General features: G+C 43.3%; 6 protein-coding genes across 6 annotated transcripts; 2 read left to right on the top strand and 4 right to left on the bottom strand.

The window, feature by feature from the left end:
• Positions 1–5,344: 5,344 nt before the first annotated feature.
• Positions 5,345–5,656, bottom strand: KUCA_T00004740001 (uncharacterized protein; the record flags this gene model as incomplete). Its single annotated transcript, XM_022601506.1, has 1 exon — positions 5,345–5,656. One exon carries the CDS (start codon positions 5,654–5,656, stop codon positions 5,345–5,347), a length of 312 nt encoding a protein of 103 aa, XP_022460745.1.
• Positions 5,657–6,197: 541 nt separating this feature from the next.
• On the bottom strand, positions 6,198–6,383 carry KUCA_T00004739001 (uncharacterized protein; the record flags this gene model as incomplete). Its single annotated transcript, XM_022601505.1, has 1 exon — positions 6,198–6,383. The coding sequence occupies one exon, from the start codon at positions 6,381–6,383 to the stop codon at positions 6,198–6,200; it is 186 nt and encodes a 61-aa protein (XP_022460744.1).
• Positions 6,384–8,216: 1,833 nt separating this feature from the next.
• KUCA_T00004738001 (uncharacterized protein) lies at positions 8,217–9,896 on the bottom strand (the record flags this gene model as incomplete). Its single annotated transcript, XM_022601504.1, has 1 exon — positions 8,217–9,896. One exon carries the CDS (start codon positions 9,894–9,896, stop codon positions 8,217–8,219), a length of 1,680 nt encoding a protein of 559 aa, XP_022460743.1.
• Positions 9,897–11,048: 1,152 nt separating this feature from the next.
• KUCA_T00004736001 (uncharacterized protein) lies at positions 11,049–12,098 on the top strand (the record flags this gene model as incomplete). The annotated part of the gene is made up of 1 exon (XM_022601503.1): positions 11,049–12,098. The coding sequence occupies one exon, from the start codon at positions 11,049–11,051 to the stop codon at positions 12,096–12,098; it is 1,050 nt and encodes a 349-aa protein (XP_022460742.1).
• A 432-nt stretch (positions 12,099–12,530) lies between these two features.
• Positions 12,531–13,958, top strand: KUCA_T00004735001 (uncharacterized protein; the record flags this gene model as incomplete). Its single annotated transcript, XM_022601502.1, has 1 exon — positions 12,531–13,958. The coding sequence occupies one exon, from the start codon at positions 12,531–12,533 to the stop codon at positions 13,956–13,958; it is 1,428 nt and encodes a 475-aa protein (XP_022460741.1).
• Positions 13,959–14,331: 373 nt separating this feature from the next.
• Positions 14,332–15,957, bottom strand: KUCA_T00004734001 (uncharacterized protein; the record flags this gene model as incomplete). Its single annotated transcript, XM_022601501.1, has 1 exon — positions 14,332–15,957. The coding sequence occupies one exon, from the start codon at positions 15,955–15,957 to the stop codon at positions 14,332–14,334; it is 1,626 nt and encodes a 541-aa protein (XP_022460740.1).
• Between the last annotated feature and the right edge of the window lie 1,093 nt (positions 15,958–17,050).

The raw sequence follows: 17,050 nt of genomic DNA, 5'->3' as shown, positions 1-17,050 counted from the left end.
AATTTGGGGCAATATAGGAAGGGGGGGGGGGGTCCACATCCATGTTTGTGCAGACTTGCGGGCCTGATTACTAAAACCAGGAAATTTCTGGTGTTGAGAAATTAATTTGACGTTGGCGTATTTCATTGTCGAGCAGATAGTATGAAATGTTGTTTGTTGACTAAGAAGCGAGCTTTCGGACGCAACTAATGACCTGCCCTGTTTTTCCCAGCTTCGCTATCTTCGGTATGTTCATCCCAACTCAACTTCAAGCAGTTAGTTATTCTTTTTCCTGAAGGTCGGTAATCTTCGCATTTGCGTTGTCCCTGTTGTTCTCGTAGGCACCCTGAGAAGGTAACCTTTCATCTGAAGTCTGATTACAGTTTCTGTCCTCACCATCCCTGCAGGCCGTTTACTTATTCATATATCCAAGACATACCCTTTTGAGTCTCTGACAGTTGTAGCAGAATGGTTTGCGTTCATCGCACTTGACTCGCCTGTTGCGGCAGGTTTGGCATCCGGTCCTCGTCCGACGGATCTTCTTTACAGGTGGCTCCCTTTGGCTCCCACTAAACACTTCAAAATGATGTTCTTGTCCGTAGGAGGTACTCATATCGATTTGTGGGCAATACAATGGGAATTCCACGGGGTGGTGAGGAACTGGAATGACCACCAGTTGGGGGTGCGGGAGAGGGGGGAATGTCATATCTGTTAAAACAGTTTGGAGTTGTTGTGGCTGTTGTTGTCGTTGGTCTGACAATAGCTGGTGTGGTAATAGTTGGTGATTAACCTGTTGAGAGTGTTCACTGCTAGGACCAGTGGTGGGACTCAAACCCACAACGTAGACCAATGGCGGGTACCTCATCTGCTCGTTCGGATCTGGTGGATACAACTCCAGGTTTGACGGATGTGGCATGATATTCAGTGGCTTACCAATTTGCGGTGGTCGTTGATAATACAGATTGCTTTGATTCAAATGTGGCGGCTGTGGGATGTTCGGTTGATAGCTCAGCAGGGATGGGAATGCAAAAGATGACCTTGGTTGACACTGCATCCTAAGCAATTGAGGAAATAAGTCATGCGTTTGGTGTCGATAGGGAACTTGTGGTATCACAGACGTGGTGTCAGTTTTGTTGCCAACATTGCTTATTCTATCTGACTGTTCAACAGATTGATGGATGTGTATTGGGGTCTCTTGTGTTTCTTCAGAACTGGTGATTTCAGATATGGGTGGCAGAGTTACCATGTTGTAGGAGAAAGAACTGGTCATCTGTATCAATTATTTGATGCAGCTTTGTCGAATAGGTAGACTAAAATGAGAAATTCAGCAACGAAACGCTGACCGAAGCTCAGTTTCTGATTTCGACCAAACCTCTGAGAAATAAGTCGATTTGAACAAGCACTTCTTCAGAATGAGTAACACTCGGATACTAACATGAGAGAAAGATATCACTACTGGACCTCAGCATCTAAATATCCTGATAGAAGTCCGCACAAACATGCATAATGCAATACTTGGAATTTCTCAGCAAGATACGCTGAACGATGTCACTACTTTATTAGACAAAACTACTTTGGAACACCTTTAGCCTCAAAACATCAGAAAGTTGGTGGTTTCTTTTGATCCAAATTTAATTGGATATTGAATTCCTAAGAGGGCTTTGCCTCTTCGGCACAATGATGAAGCAACTCGCTGGTTTAGCTATTGGCAGCTGCACCCCCAACTCCATGCGGCAAGTGCAAGTGCGTTTACACTAAGGCCAATCAAATGTCAGAGGGAAACTTCATTCTAGATTATCGTGCATGTAAATGGGACGGTTCCGTACATTTGTGTTCTTCACATACGAAGTCAAACTAAGGTATAGTTCATCTGCAGGTTCGAGTACAGAGTGTGCATTCTGAAAAGTTAAATGAATCCAGACAAGTTTACTTGGCCAATACACCAGCACTGAACAGGGGTCCATAAAAGGGTGCTATCGAATGTTCCTTAGCAGGTCCCAACGTAACTTCAAAGCATAATGAGCTGCCTTTGACCGAACGAAAAAGATATTAGGCCCAAAAATATGTGGTTTAAGCAATATAAATCGGGTCAGAAAACTACCTTTCAAGTGTCTCACATCAAACAAACTTGCATCGAATGCCTCAAAGCTTTTTTGAAAATCTGTTGTCCGGCTTCACACGGTAAACCCATTAACAATCGTTTCACTATGGTGCACTCTGACATCGTAGCCAAATTTTCAGTAGAATGCTTGCATGGCGGTAAAAGATGTTGCATGATGTACATCTTCAGCTTCAAGCGGCTACACATTAAGCGGACTGCAAGAAGGGTTATAAATAACTCACTGCGAAGAGCATCTTCTGCATCACAGTGAGCCAAAGCCAAACACCCCATACCAAAATGGATTGTGCCCAATCCAATGATTTCATTTCTCGGATTCCTTAACCCATTTCGATAACAGGACGGCAAGAACAGGGAACTTGAGGCGCCAATGCAGCAGGTGCAGGGCGATCACTCACGAAAAGACTGAGGGGTGTATCTCCTGTTGAGTTTCTGCATTTCCCTGCTGTCCCTACTGTCCCTGCTACATATTAATGCTCATGAGCGTGCTATTAAAATATTCCAAATTACTATCTAGTCATAAATTCAAATAAAACGTCAGAAAGGCTGCTGAGAGTTCGGTGGGGCTGTTGGAGATTAGGAGCGACGGATCAGAATAACTCAAGTTTGCTAATTTTACAAAGCTCATGAACTCAGACAAATAATGCTGCGGCTTAATCTCAATATAAGGGGAGAGCTTGCAAAGTCATAAACATGTGCATATCCGCTGGGGCTCAAATAGCGCAGAGTCAGTGGAGGCTTCCATTTTAAGCATAGATCTTTGGGATTACACTATGCATACAGAGTCAGTGAGATCGCTGGTACCAAAATGGTCTTACATGCGTTTCGATGATGTTATTAAACATGATCCCAAACTGATCTTGGTTGGTTGATATAACTTGATCTGCTTGCGCACACGCATACCAAACTATGTTTCTCGTGCGGTGGTGTGATGACTGAGTCAAAAACACTATTACATTGTGGTTGGTATTACGCAGCAATAAGAGTTGATTAGGGTAAGAAGACAAACGGCACTACTGGCTCGGGGAATATCAATATTCAAAACTTCATATAGAACAGTTCTCATTCATGTGTGTCTAGATAACTATCCAATCATACCGGTTACTGCGAGTTTAGTAGCAACAAGCAATGTACCACTGAATTCTCTCGCCTTATAGTAGCACATACACACTATCCTTGTGCGTCCAATGCGTCTCATTCATATGTATAAGATAGCCATATTGGATTATTGCTGCATACAGCACCAAAACGGACTTCCAGTCTGCATGATACTTGGAAAGGTGCATGTATGAGCCACTGAAATTCCTTCCTACTACCTAAATTGCCGTTCACGGGTTAACAGAAACCTATGCTGAAGTGGTCAAGTGATGCTATAGTCAGTGCCAGTTCTGCTGTCTTCAGTATTCATGATCCTACCGGGTGTAAGGAGATTGATCAAGTTTTTGGCAATATCCTTCGCCAGCTTGAGGAAATTGGGACGGTTGTATTTGAGTGACTTGTATCTTTCGATAATGTGAAGGCAGACCACCAAGCCTAGATGGATGTATGCATGTACATGCATAAAAGTATGTGACCGAAATTGATGAGGTAGTGTGGATGATGAAAATTTTCTTCGTTCGATATTTCTTTTGGTTGCTCGAGATCCGAACATAAACATCTCTTCTAATATAGATCGGGCCGGGCACTTCCAGAGATCGGGCGGCGCTTCGCGCCGGCCTTCCCGCCTACCTTGGAATTGATGTAGCGGACGCGTATTCCACAAATAGTTAGTCAGTTGCGTCCGTGTGAGTTCTCTGTTGAACTCGATTAACATATGTTGCTCAATCAACCAAATCAGACATTCCTAATTATTAGAATTCAATTGTTCACTCTTAGATATATACAATGCAAGAGAATTAGTATATTATTCAAGATAGTAAGAGAGATCTAAATCTGAGGGTCTATAGACCCTCGCCATATATACCGTTTCGATCACAAGAAGGTGACTAATGAACTACATGACCTCATGGTTATGCATGTTGAAATCTCTGCATTAGGTCATGTCTCGAGGTTCAACTCAGTGTTTGAGCCTGCTGCATAGAAAGCCGCACAATGAGCCGCACGTTTCTAGACTAAGCATGCGGCTTAAACCCTTTCAACATTCTCCGAGAATCACGTGTATATTTGGCGTTTTTCGGACATTACATTTGAAGTTATATGAAACACCACTCTAGTGTGGCTAATAATTTATAGAAAATTAGGTAAATGGGATAAAACCAGGGATCCATTGATTCATATGCTACAAAATCTAGGATTCTCCATAATTGAGTTATCATCCACTTTCTTTAAGGTAAAATATTACTCTAAAACAGATTTAATTACCAGTTTTATAACATATTTGAACTACTTGAGGCAAGAGCAATTGGAATCATTCTCCAAAATTGATTTTAAATGAGTTTCAAAAAAATCAAAACCGAAGGATTCTGGAGCTCTCCCTTGGTTTTCGGGGTTTCGGGGCAAACACCGACGGGTTACCGACTACCAGCACCGACACAGACACCACTTTTGGGCAGCCCTACCGTTCATGCAAATCCTCAAAATTTACCCAGCACAATAGACAAGATATTAATTCTGCAAAGACAGCAAATAGACGTTAAAGCCATCAAGCGCTGTCCAAAGTAAGCTGTTAAAAATAATTTGAAATTTTCCGCAGCCCCACCCGCCCCCCCCGTCTGATCATGAAGATAGAAAAGCTGCGAAATTTGCGGAGGTCTTCATTGGTTGGTAAGTGACTGCAGCTCGACGTGCAGAATGGCGTGCAGCCGGTCTTTTGAGGGTGTTGCAAATGGAAAGATTGAGCCAAATCGACGCACGCACGCCTGGGGCAGTGACATATCCATTAATACCCCGTATGCATACAACATTCTAGAATGAAAACGGATCTATCCGACTCTAGAGTGGACTCAATAAAAACTTTACAAAAAAAGAGGAAAATCAACAGTGAATTCAGTTTAAAATCCCCGAATTACACTAGCGATGATGTCTCAAATACAAATTATAACGTTGCTGGTAACCATGTTTATGGCCAGTGAGAGACATATTTTTCTTTACGCTATATATGATATACTCCTGCCATCGCAGCTATATTTTTCGGGGGATCTCTGGCTTTGAGCAAAATCAATCCTCTGCCGCATGCAATGATTTCTGTGGTTGAAAATCTGGATTGCCAGTTATCTAGCTTGTTGACATTATCTGATAGGCCGCTAGTCATGATTGTACTTCCTCCCTATCAGCCATGACTTGAGCGTAAAACTCTTCTGGAGTAAGCCGCTCATAGGGTGTTAACTCAAAGGAAACGTAGCTGCAATAATAACCTTCTTCATCTACGCAAACAAAGGCCTCAAAAAAATCTTCATTGTTAGGAACACGCTGGTTTATAATAACGCTGAGATAGTTCTCAATAAGGCTGGTGCAATTCAGTGCCCCATTCGTGCGTTCAACGGTTGCGAATAGGGCATCATCCCATAGAGCGGATGCGGATCCTAAAAACGCCGCTGCCAAAACCGCCAGAGGCAGCATCCTAGGTGTGATTCAGGCAGTTGGTCTATTGCAGTAACGCTTTCCTTCAACAAATCGGGATCTAAATGGAAAAGGTGAACAGGAGGGGGTATTTATATAGTGATGCCGGACATAACGCAGATTCGGGTTCCTAGTCTTAAGGAAAGTTTCAACAGAATGTGTCAAGGGGGAGTGCTCGATCACGTGAGAAATTTCGAGAAGCACCCCATCTCGAAAACATCAACGCTAACGGTATTCATATCGCGCAGTCTGTCACATAGCCAGACATCATTCTGAGCTAACCAAATGAACTCGATCGTTGCAGCACTTACCTGACTCATTATCTGTTCTCTTACTTCTTTTGTTCATGTATGCTACGCTTACTAAAATAAGGGGACTAGCTGTTGGATCTTCTGAGGCGTTTTATTTATCGGTAGATTTCAATCGTTAGTATATGTCCGCAGCTTGGCGTGCAGCCCATTTTTTGAGGCAATATTGCGACCATGAGTTGTTGGTTTCAGCCCAAACAATATGGCCCCGTTAATAGCATCACTCGAGTGAGTCATTCATTGTTAGTGCGTTCAGTATAACGCTCAATAGCAATGTTATTATATTTTAGAATCTTGAGAATACACTCGCGATAGTCTCTCCTTTCTTCTGAGTTCAGTTCTAGTAACAATTCACGATTTAGCTTAATTGGCATGCCCATTATGATCGACGCAAGCATAAACTTGAAAGCTACAAACATTTGTTTTCGGTTTTCAAGGTGAGCAGGTGTGTTTGGCTAGTAGTTCCTTTCAGATTAGTTAGAGAAAGTAGGAGGGGCAAACTGTCCAAACCTTGTTGATTTGTATCTCTCCGTGTGCTGATCAATTGCTATGCACCAAACCACCTCTCTTGCGCTCAAATTTAGTCGTTTCTCGTCCGCATTTACAGAAAAAAACTGTAGATTTGGTAAATCCATATATTGTATGAGGCGAGTTAAAAACTAACATTATTAGCCGAAAGTTGTAAGTGTTTCTCAATAATAGGGAGTCTAAAGCCCGTGGGCAGCGTAAAAATATCATCTTATTGTCACACTGAAAGCAGTGTCAATGCACGTCAAAAACAACTAAAGATGCGAGATGAGGAAGGCTCTTATGCTGATATTTACAATCAGCAAAAAGTATCATGATCCCGCAACTGAAATCCACATTCAAAGACATCCAACAACAATAATACATATAATAGTCATTATATTATATTATATCATACTATAAATGAAGGAGCAACTTATTCTAGTCATAAATCTTAAAATCTCAGTATATATGATTTTTCATAATATTCATAGATAATCGATCAAATTCAAAAATGGATGGACAATTACGTATTCCCAACATGCTGTAGAGGATTAATTTCGCTCGAAGCCTGAGATCCATGGAACAATATTGCTGCGATAGATGGCAGGAGCAGATAATAGATAGCGTAAAGAAGAATAAGCCTCTCACTGAGTCATTTCAGGCGATTAAAATGTTGCAGAAGTATTTGGCAGGGCTCTTTGTGTCCTGGCTGTGAAGAGCATCTTCACGTGGTCGCTTTTTGATGTCCAGAACAACAACAGGAAGTATCCGTTATCGGGTGCCATCAGCTTCTACGTGTTTTACGTTTCTTTGCTGAGCTCATTCGAGACCTCGTTCTCACTGTTTTTGCTACTGATCATTGCCCTTGGCTACGGTGTTGTCTATCCTAAGCTTAACAAGAAGCTCATGATGAAGGTGAAAATTCTGGACGGTTGTCATTTCATTTCCGGTGTTAATTTCATTACATGCTCATCCCTCAGCACTCGATCCCAAGCGAACTCTGGCGTACTGGCGAAGATAGCGGCACTGGTGCTGCCTCGTGATTTGTTCTGCTTACGGCTATTTTGTAGGCTTTCACTTAGGTGGCTTTCTACTTTCTGATCCTGACGAGTCCTTCAGACACCGTGAAGCTTTTGGCTGAAAACAAACAAATTGTAAGGTTGGAGATGCACCCATATAATATGGTATTTTATATCTGAGCCTTTAAAACTCATACGGCCTAGGTTTTTACAGTATATGTAAATACAGGATATTTGATCAAACTGTTCTGAAGTGAGTGTAGATGATAACATTTAGACTAATGTAGCAATCAACTGGCAAAATAATTTACCATACAATCTATCGATTCACCTGATTGCCTAAAGAAAAGGAAAACTGAAAAATAGCAAAAAAGTACCCAAAATAACTGGCAGCGTTACGAAAAAACTACAGGGATAAGTTTTATATCAAGTCAGCAATATAACTGTATCACACACTAGGCCACTCAAAATAAAGCATCAAAATTTCAATATACTGCTCTCACACCGGAGCACACTTTTCAATTATCCCGAAAGGCCACACAGAGTCATCAACCCGCATATCTCTGCACATGCATGAGCGGCTCAAATGATGAAACCCCACATTTTTGCTTTATCAGCTCCTACATCCGTGGTAATCGGCTACACGGTACTTTTGATTTCTAAAACATTTATAGGGCAACAATAAAAACTGCCAAAAAGTACTCAATATCTTGGGCCGGAGCTTCAAGCTACTTCTGGCTCAGAATTATACTCGACGTGAGAAACTTCTTGCTTCAAATCGTCATAGAACCTGTCGCTATCTTGTTGCTTCTGAGTCTTGTATAACTTCCACTCCTTTAGGGGAATGTTTTTATCATACAACTCGTCGATCTCTTCAAAAGACCTTCCAGCGGTTTCCGGTTGGATGAAGTAGAACACAAAAATCGACAAGAATGACATACCCGTGAAAATGAAGTTGATCTTGGAACCCATATCAGCCTGGTCTGCGTTAAACATGTATGGCAAAACAAACGACCACATGCATTGGAATGCATAGTTTGTAAGGGTAGCAAGCGCCATAGTCTTTGCTCTCAAACTAACAGAAGACACCTCTGTGGCCATGATATATGGCAAGGGACCTATACCGAGGTTATAAAAGAAGTTGTACATCACCATGAATGCGGATGCAGCTACCATAGCACCATAGTTGTTTTCGCTCAAGCCTGCACAGGCAACAATCAAATTCAACACAGTCAAAGCAGTGATACCATAAAGCATCAATGGTCTGCGTCCAAATCTATCGATGATGAACCAAGACGTAATGACACCAGTGATCGATAACGCCTGACCGCCACAACTCAACTGATATGAACGTTGGGTAGACCACCCTGCATACTGGAAGTAGTAGGTAGAATACGAGGAAATGAAGGTAACTCCCGACATTGGTTGCATAAAAAACGCAAACAAAATTGTGAAAGTTCTCTTGATATCCTTCTTCTTGAAACAGTCAAGGTAGGTCGATGACTGTGTAATCAGCTTGAGCTCCTCGTAAGTCACCTTCATGATGGCAAACTGTTGGTATGCTTGAGTTGGGGTGTATAATCTCTTCAAGCTCTTCAAGGCATCCTCGTTTCTGTCTTTTCGAATGAAGTAGTAAGGAGACTCAGGCATGAATGGCGCAAAAAAAAGGCATGAGACTGAGAATACCCACTGTGGGATGAAAACTCCTCTGTATGCCATCCTCGATGTGTAAGTTGCTGTTTTATTGTTGATAAGGTAACAGATGAAGGGACCTATGCACAATGAGAGCGAACATGCACCTGCAGCCAAACCTCTCAAAGCCAAAGGCGAAACTTCGGATACATAACTGATTGCCATTGTAGAAAAAATACCCAAACACAACGCGTTGACCATTTTTCCGGCCATAAATACATTGATTGTAGTCGCGACGAATTCAATAGCGATACTAGGAACGGAAACGACAAGACCGGCAACAATGATCCATTTTCTTCCGAATCTGTCTGCGAACCATGAAGATGTCATCGATGAAAACGCAATAGCCGCAAGTGGAGCACCAGAGATAGCGGATTGCCATTTCGTCTCCAAAACATATTGGTCTTCATACCAGTGTCCAAAGTCTTGTCTGAATTGCGGGATGGAGACCACAATACTTCCGGCTTGGCCTTCGTAACCCACCAATATCATCAGCCAAACCATAAACAGAATCCAAGCTGATGCCTTTGGATAAGCCTTGATTGCTTGCCATCTCGTGAGTTCGTGTTCGATTTTTTGTTGCGCATGAGCAGCAGCTTCTAGTTGATCAAAATCGAAAGACTTGACGGATGCAAGCTGGTGCTCCTCGGTTTGCTGGACGGTAGTGTCCTCGGCAGGACTTTCGTTCTTCATGGCCTCAGTAGTAGCCATGTTGGGTTCTGAAGATGGGAATGTAATTTTGGAAACCTGCCAGTAAACTCGCTACAGACGAGGAGCTGTCCCAAATATATACATCCTGTAATTGAGCTGCAGGTCATGCAACATCTTGCCTGTACATTTCTGGGGTAAATCGGGAAATTTAAAGTCCCAACACTCAGGAAAAGGGAATTTTTAGCGCTTCATCAGCCACTTTCAGTATGCTTGGAAGCCGGGTGTGCGGGGTAGCGGAGAGGTTCGGTGTTTGATGTCTCCGCCTCCTGAGTGCATTGTGTGCGCGTAGCGGAGCATCTCGGTGTTTGATGTCTCGAACTCCAGGGTGCATTTTAGGCATTGGACGAATTTGAAATTTCCGGGTTGAATTTCATTTTACCGGGATGCAGACCCGGTCTTGGCAGCCATTTTTCTTGTGTGCTCTCGTTCTACCAGCACTCGCAGAGGGGTTTCATTGACCCAACATCAGAAAACCTTACACCCCTCATATTGGGTTGACATCAAATATGTGACATCAGTATCATGTTTGCGCCGATCTGGTTTTTAGTGCAGGCTTAACCTAGAATCAAACTCAGTCCTGAAACTATCCCGGCTCATGATTGTCATCTTGCCGTGCGCAAGCTGCTGCTGCGTGATAGACTTGTCCAGAAAAGAAATTTGTTCTCCCTGAACTATTGGCTGGATCCAAACTTCCCCTCATGCTTGGTTGGTCATAATAGGGTTTAATGCAAAAAATCATCATAAGGTGTACGTTTAGGGAGTGGCTTGGATCTGGAGAAGTGGCTTGGCTCTGGGACAGCGACTTGTGCATTGCCCAATCTGGGTTCCCCACAAAATTGCATCCGACCTGCCGGTAAGAAGGGTCTTAAAATACTGCCGTCACCTTCGGGGAGGCAAAACGAAAATTTCAAGTTTAGTTTCTCGAGGATTGTGTTAGAAACTCCTGGATGCCTCACAACTATTCATATTGTCATTAGGTCAGTGCATAGCGATTTTTTATATCCTATCTCCGGTGATGAGACGGATTTAAGGCGCGGGGTCCGACAGGGGCTTTTATATATAAATGCTCGCCATTGCTGGACTCACCATTCAGGCTCATTTCCCAACATCGTCTATCCACTAGGCGTAATCTATCTAAAGCCATCTACTATAATGCCTTCGAACTATGCCCTCCTGCTGAAGGGTAAGAATGAGCCACTAGTGGTTGAAGAGGTTGCCTTTCCAACTGCGGAGGCTCACCGGATCGTTGTTCGCACCCGTGCTGTTGCCGTGAATCAGGCAGACTTCTTCCTCCAGATGATGGGTCAAGACCTGTTTCCTTGGCTCGAATTTCCCGTAGTACTTGGATTTGATGTTGCCGGCGAAGTTGTGGCTGTTGGACCCGACGTGGAGGGCTTCCAGCTCGGCGACCACGTTGCTGGTCTGGGAGGCTCCTTCGGGGGCGACTTAAACCCCCGGGGTGCCTTCCAGAACTATGTCGTGCTGGACGACAACATGGCTGCAACCATCCCGGACGCCATGTCTTACGAGAACATTGTAGGTTTGCCCGTGACTGTCTCGACTGCCGCTTGTGGTCTGTTCATGCCAGACTACCTGGACCTGCAGTTCCCGCAGGCCGACCCTTCTGCCCGCAAACAAACAGGCAAGACGATCTTGGTTTGGGGAGGTGCTACCGGAGTGGGCTGTGCGGCTATCCAAATGGGTGTTGCCGCCGGCTACGAGGTAATTACCACTTGTTCTCCCAAAAATTACGAATACGTGCAACGCCTGGGCGCTACCGCCGCTTTCGATTACCACAGTAGCACCATAAGTGATGACTTGAAGGCCGCATTCACCGGAAAAACCTGCGCAGGAGCATTGGCTATTGCTGGAGCAGATCCAGTTGGATGCAAAGAAGCTATCGATGCCTGTATCGAGCTCGTGGCTAATGTCCCGGGCGACAAAGCCGTGGCGCTTGCCATGCGGCCACCAGATTCACTGCCGGACGGCATACGGATAAAATTCATATTCTGCAGCGACATCAAGGACAATGAAGTTGGTGGCCACATATTCAACACCTATCTACCTGAGGCCCTCTCTAATGGCAGCTTTGTACCAGCACCGAAACACGAGGTCGTTGGCAGCGGGCTCGAAGCAATCGAGGGTGCTCTTGAACAGCTGAAGAAGGGAGTGTCCGCCAAGAAACTCGTCGTGTCCATTTGATTTGTGACAGAGCATTGAATCGCAGACCTGCTTTTGTGTAGCTTTTTAGGTGATATTGGTCCAGCCTCCTCAGCTCAGTATGCATGCAGATGTGTGACCTGTGAGCAGCTGATTATTGCACTGAGTGCAGACTACTTTTCGGTGTATTTACCCAAAGATCAACAAACAGCTCATGCGACATGAGTATTTGAGGCGACCTGAATCTTTGTAGTTCGAGATTAACATAGCCGTCGTATAGAAGCATCATTTGTTGAATTGATTGACAAAAGCTCTCATTGCCATTTCTCACGCCTTTTCGTAGGTTTCGCGGTTATTTGTCACGTGCACTAGTTGATGCGTCTTCGACCAGGCATCGCTTTTAAACCTCCTTATTATTTATTGTTTCTTCTTCCTTGGCATGCATCTATTTACGTCCTGTGACATTATTCAAAGATGTTTGGATACACAAGATGTATAATACATCTGATGCTCATGAGCACGTTGGTCAGTGCTACTCCCTTTCATTTTGAAATGGTGAACAATCGAACGGAGCAATTACGCCACTCCGTTCCTATCTACAACACACCTGCGCTATTTCTTTCACAAGGGTTTGAACCACTCATTCGGGTGAGAGCCCTGGAAGTGGACACGTTCAATGAGAAGAATGCCTCTGTAGTGTGGGACCTAGATGTTTTGATCATGACCGAAGAGGACTTGAAGGTTGTCAAACTTGACAAAGATATAGACGAGGTTGTGGATTTCACCTCAAGTGAATTAGAAGGATATACCTATTTTCTATTAAATGACCCAGACTCCAAAGAAAAAAAACCCTATAAGCCTGAAATTGAACAATACAGTTTGGATCAAGTTTTGGAAAGAGGTCTGAATCGGTCTTGGATTACATCCCTTACACTCACTCCTGACAATCTCATCGCTGAACATCCTATTCAATTTAATGAAACCTACTGCATTATTGCAACTTTCCACTGCTCGGAAAGGGCATTCTTGGAACTAGATGTTGCTGTTCGGAATCCTCATGGCGAGCTGGATGAAGAGGACTACAAGTACATGCATATCTACATTTTGTTTGGCTCTTTCTACGCCATCAGTTCCTTGTTGTACTTCTACTATGTTTTTTTCGTGAGAAGAAACACGACCAAGGAATACAATACTATCACGTCATCCAATTCTTCGCTCAAAAATGGGGAGATCCAACTCCGAATCCTGATTTTCATGTTTGGCAACTCTTTGGTTTGCTTTGTCACGGCCAGCCACATGGCAATGCTGAATATTGATGGCCGCCACAATCTCCGCTTTACCGGAATTTTGTTACGGTTTGGATCTCGGGTCTCGCTCAGCATTTTTTTTGCCTGGGTTCTATACAACTTGCTCCTGATGTCTTCGGGCTATCTTTTTATATCAGAATTAAAAGATACAAGGATGCTTTGGTTTATAAGATTGGTGACAGTTTCCTCTCTGATCAGCTGGTGTATATCCGATGTTGAACTTGCATTCTTTCCTTATGAGTTGATTGGAGGGATGGCTGAGGGAATTATTGAACTGATATTGTTCATTGAATACGTGATAAGTTTTATTTCTGGTTCCTACTTCTCTATCAGGACTTACTCTGAGTTGCAAATGCACGGCAGAAAAGCAACTGCAAAGAGGTTCCTAGCAACAGTGATGCTGATTCTTTTGCCAATCGTGTTCTTTGGGTTTAGAGAACACAGGATCCATGTTCGGTTTGTAAGACGTGTGGTTCGTAAGATTGAAAACACCAGATCGTTCAGTCACATCTTCAAACTGGTCGCCACTTTGTTGGTTGCATTTCTGTGGAAGGATACCGATCTCGAAACGGAGAAGGTTTTGAAGGGAGAGTGATCCTAGATAGTGAATTATAATGTTTGATTGGCGGCTTAGTTCAGCGTTCCTTAAGAGAGCTCTCATTACATTGGTTTTTTTCCAAAAAATTGTGAGTTAACAAAAAGTTGTTGTTAAGAATACAGATGGATTACATTGCTATGGAACCAGCAATTTTTTGAAAACTTGAGCGGTCAGTGCAATCTTCAAAGTTATTGAAATCCTCTTGTAGTTCGACAATAATGTTCGTCATGTTAGTTTGACTGTTATATTCAATAGCTTAGGTTAGAGTAACCCATAGTCCTGTTGTCGTCAACTCGCATGTCCACTACAAAGAATGCTACAACATATCAGTATTTTCAGTTCCATTATGTGAAGCAGTGCAATGAATTTGCTAAGAAAAGTCCAGACCCTCTGAGCCATCGTTTTGAACCTCACTATAGCTAGGAGGAGGCGAACTTATTTGCGCGTGTTCGCCCTTGTGGTGTTCCCGATTGAGATCAAACTCAAGTGTATCACCTAGTGGGTTTCCAGAAGAACTCATCAATTGGGCATTCTCCTGTTCGTCTAGATCGTCAAATTCAATTTCGCCTCCACTAGCCACGACATGTGGCTCCTCAGAAAACTCATTTTCAGGCACCTTATTTCTGCAAGCCCAAAGGTATAATTCATGGCTGGGTCTGAACAAAAAGACAACACAGGTGAATACCGCGAAGAAGAGGCAAGACGAACAAAAATCGAATAGGCTGCTGAGAGTCTTTAGTGCAGTGAACGAGTTGTTGATCTTCAACATTATCAAGATTATGGCGGTACTAATCATTAACAATGCAGATATAGACAATACCCAGAAAAGCCTCTGGTACAGTTTCAATTTTGCATGTTGTTTGTCTTCCGCCAGCAGCTTTTTAATCTCCCAGAGGGCTGATAAGGCCATGTAGTAGCATATAACGGAAGAAATAGCACGCACTATCCCTAGGAACCACAACCCCATCTCATAGTCATCACCTTCGAAACCACGGCCAGCGGGACCTGATTGTGGCTGGGATACGGTGAAACATGAGAACGCGAAAAAAAGAACACCAGCCAAGAGGTTACTAAAACCAATAGCGCATGCAAGTCTCACAGTTTTCGCAGGTTTTCCGTTTGACTTGGGGAACACAATTTCGTAACCTGCAGAGATGAGAACCAAAAGAACAAGCGCAGACGGTATTTTGAACGCACTCAATAAAGACACGCATATCTGGTAAAACATGATCTCATCCCCTGTTGGGTGTAATAAATTGGTTTTGTTGTGATTCACGAAAGCAAAAAAAGACCACGTGAAGATACTTTCTAGCGTTAGGTACGCCAAAAGCCAGGCAAGGCTCTTCTGTATCACGAGAATCTCAGACCTGTGCATGAACAATTGGAACAGGTACACAAACAAACTGACCGCATACAGGACAGCCAGCAAGCCATGAAACTTCAGCTTGGGGATCTCTGCTGCAGGCAAACTTCCAAAAGAATTTTGAAAGTCTACCTGGAGCAGATATCTGTTTGGCGATTTTCCCAAACCGTGTGGAGACGAACACGCCACACAGTAGTAGCCTGTTTTCAATATCTTGTACTGTAAGCCGTTATCGCCATAACTGGTAAGAACACTGGACAATACCTCGGCCTTCGGAGTAACGTTCTTGTTGACAATGAACTGATGCAGCTCACTAGTATCACATAACCCTTGGTCAACGAGCTGTTCGGAGCACAGATAGTGTGTAGAATAATCGGATACCTTCACTCCCAACGCATCCATATCGCTGTATTCAAATATGACGACAGAGAGAGAAGAATGCACATTATCATCCCCTGACTTGAAATATTGTAAATTCACTTCGATGTGAGGCTCGATATCCCCATCCCAATCTTGTTTACTGTACATGCTCGTGCAGAACTGAGGCGAAAACCTCGTCAGACATACCTTTTCAGCAAGGACAGATGATGCCAAAGTGCACAGCACCAGGAATAGCAACCGCTGAAGCCTCATATAAGCGCAATTATTTGTATGGGAAGTCGCTATCTAATTTGGTTGTTGGACTTGATATTCCGTGTAAGGGGGTACCCATCGAAAAAGCATGCAAATGTTAATCAAATGTTCATGTCTTGATGTACATTTGCACTGCACACGCAAAAACCAAAAGTGCCAAAAGGCACTGATTACCACCCGTTCGAAGATGACAATATGGTTTACTTGTTACTTTATTGCCCTCTTATCCGCCATTGGACACCAGAAATGCAGGTCAAGACGGCCGTGGATACAGCTATTAATCTCTCGCGAGATGTGGACTCATGTCCCTACTGGCTTAGCTTATTTTTTGCATGCAGAGATGCCTGTCGTCTAAGCCGCTTATTATTACACAAAAGACACTACTTAGACTCTACACACATTCCTCATGCAGCTCACACGATATGAGTATTCAAAGTCATGCAATTTAATAATTCTGGTTATTCGAGATTGAAATTGAAAAAAAATGCAGACATCTTCAAATCTCAACGGCAAGTGATCCCTTACCAGTTTTCACGCTCTTTGGAATGTATGAGTCACGTGCATATCGTGCATCATCTTCGGTCGCATCATCGCATGAATACCCCTTGTATTTTGTCTTGGCAAGCAACTCTTACGATTGGAATTGAAAGTCCCTGGTCGGATACTTAGCTATTCAATAACTGCCGTCAAAGTTGGTTTTCCATTTAGGCCATTTTGTTTAGCGAATTTTTGATCCACGTTAATCATATGTTAATTTGTATTCTCGATTTCGTCAGGGTTGAAGAAAGAAAAGTCCGGCAATTTACTGTGAGACATTTGGTGATGGAACGGCACTTTGTAGCAAATCGGGTGTGTTCCACCGGCAATATTTTGTCAAATTGAAATGGCCAGCCTAGTATTTGAAGTCGACGCGTTGAAATATGTCCGACACAAAGGCTGTGCGTCTCATGTTGAGTGAGAGTGCGGCGTAATAGACGAGATTATGCAACCATTGGGACCATATTAAGTGGATTCTCTCGCTCTCCAAATATGCGGCCCCAGACTGTGCTAATGCTTATTGTCAGAGAAACTTTCATTTACCTATTTGCTTTGG

This window comes from Kuraishia capsulata, genomic scaffold, assembly GCF_000576695.1.
Source record: "Kuraishia capsulata CBS 1993 genomic scaffold, Kuraishia_capsulata_scaffold_5, whole genome shotgun sequence".
NCBI classification, from domain to species: domain Eukaryota; kingdom Fungi; phylum Ascomycota; class Pichiomycetes; order Pichiales; family Pichiaceae; genus Kuraishia; species Kuraishia capsulata.
This window is presented reverse-complemented; position numbering and strand designations above follow the sequence as displayed.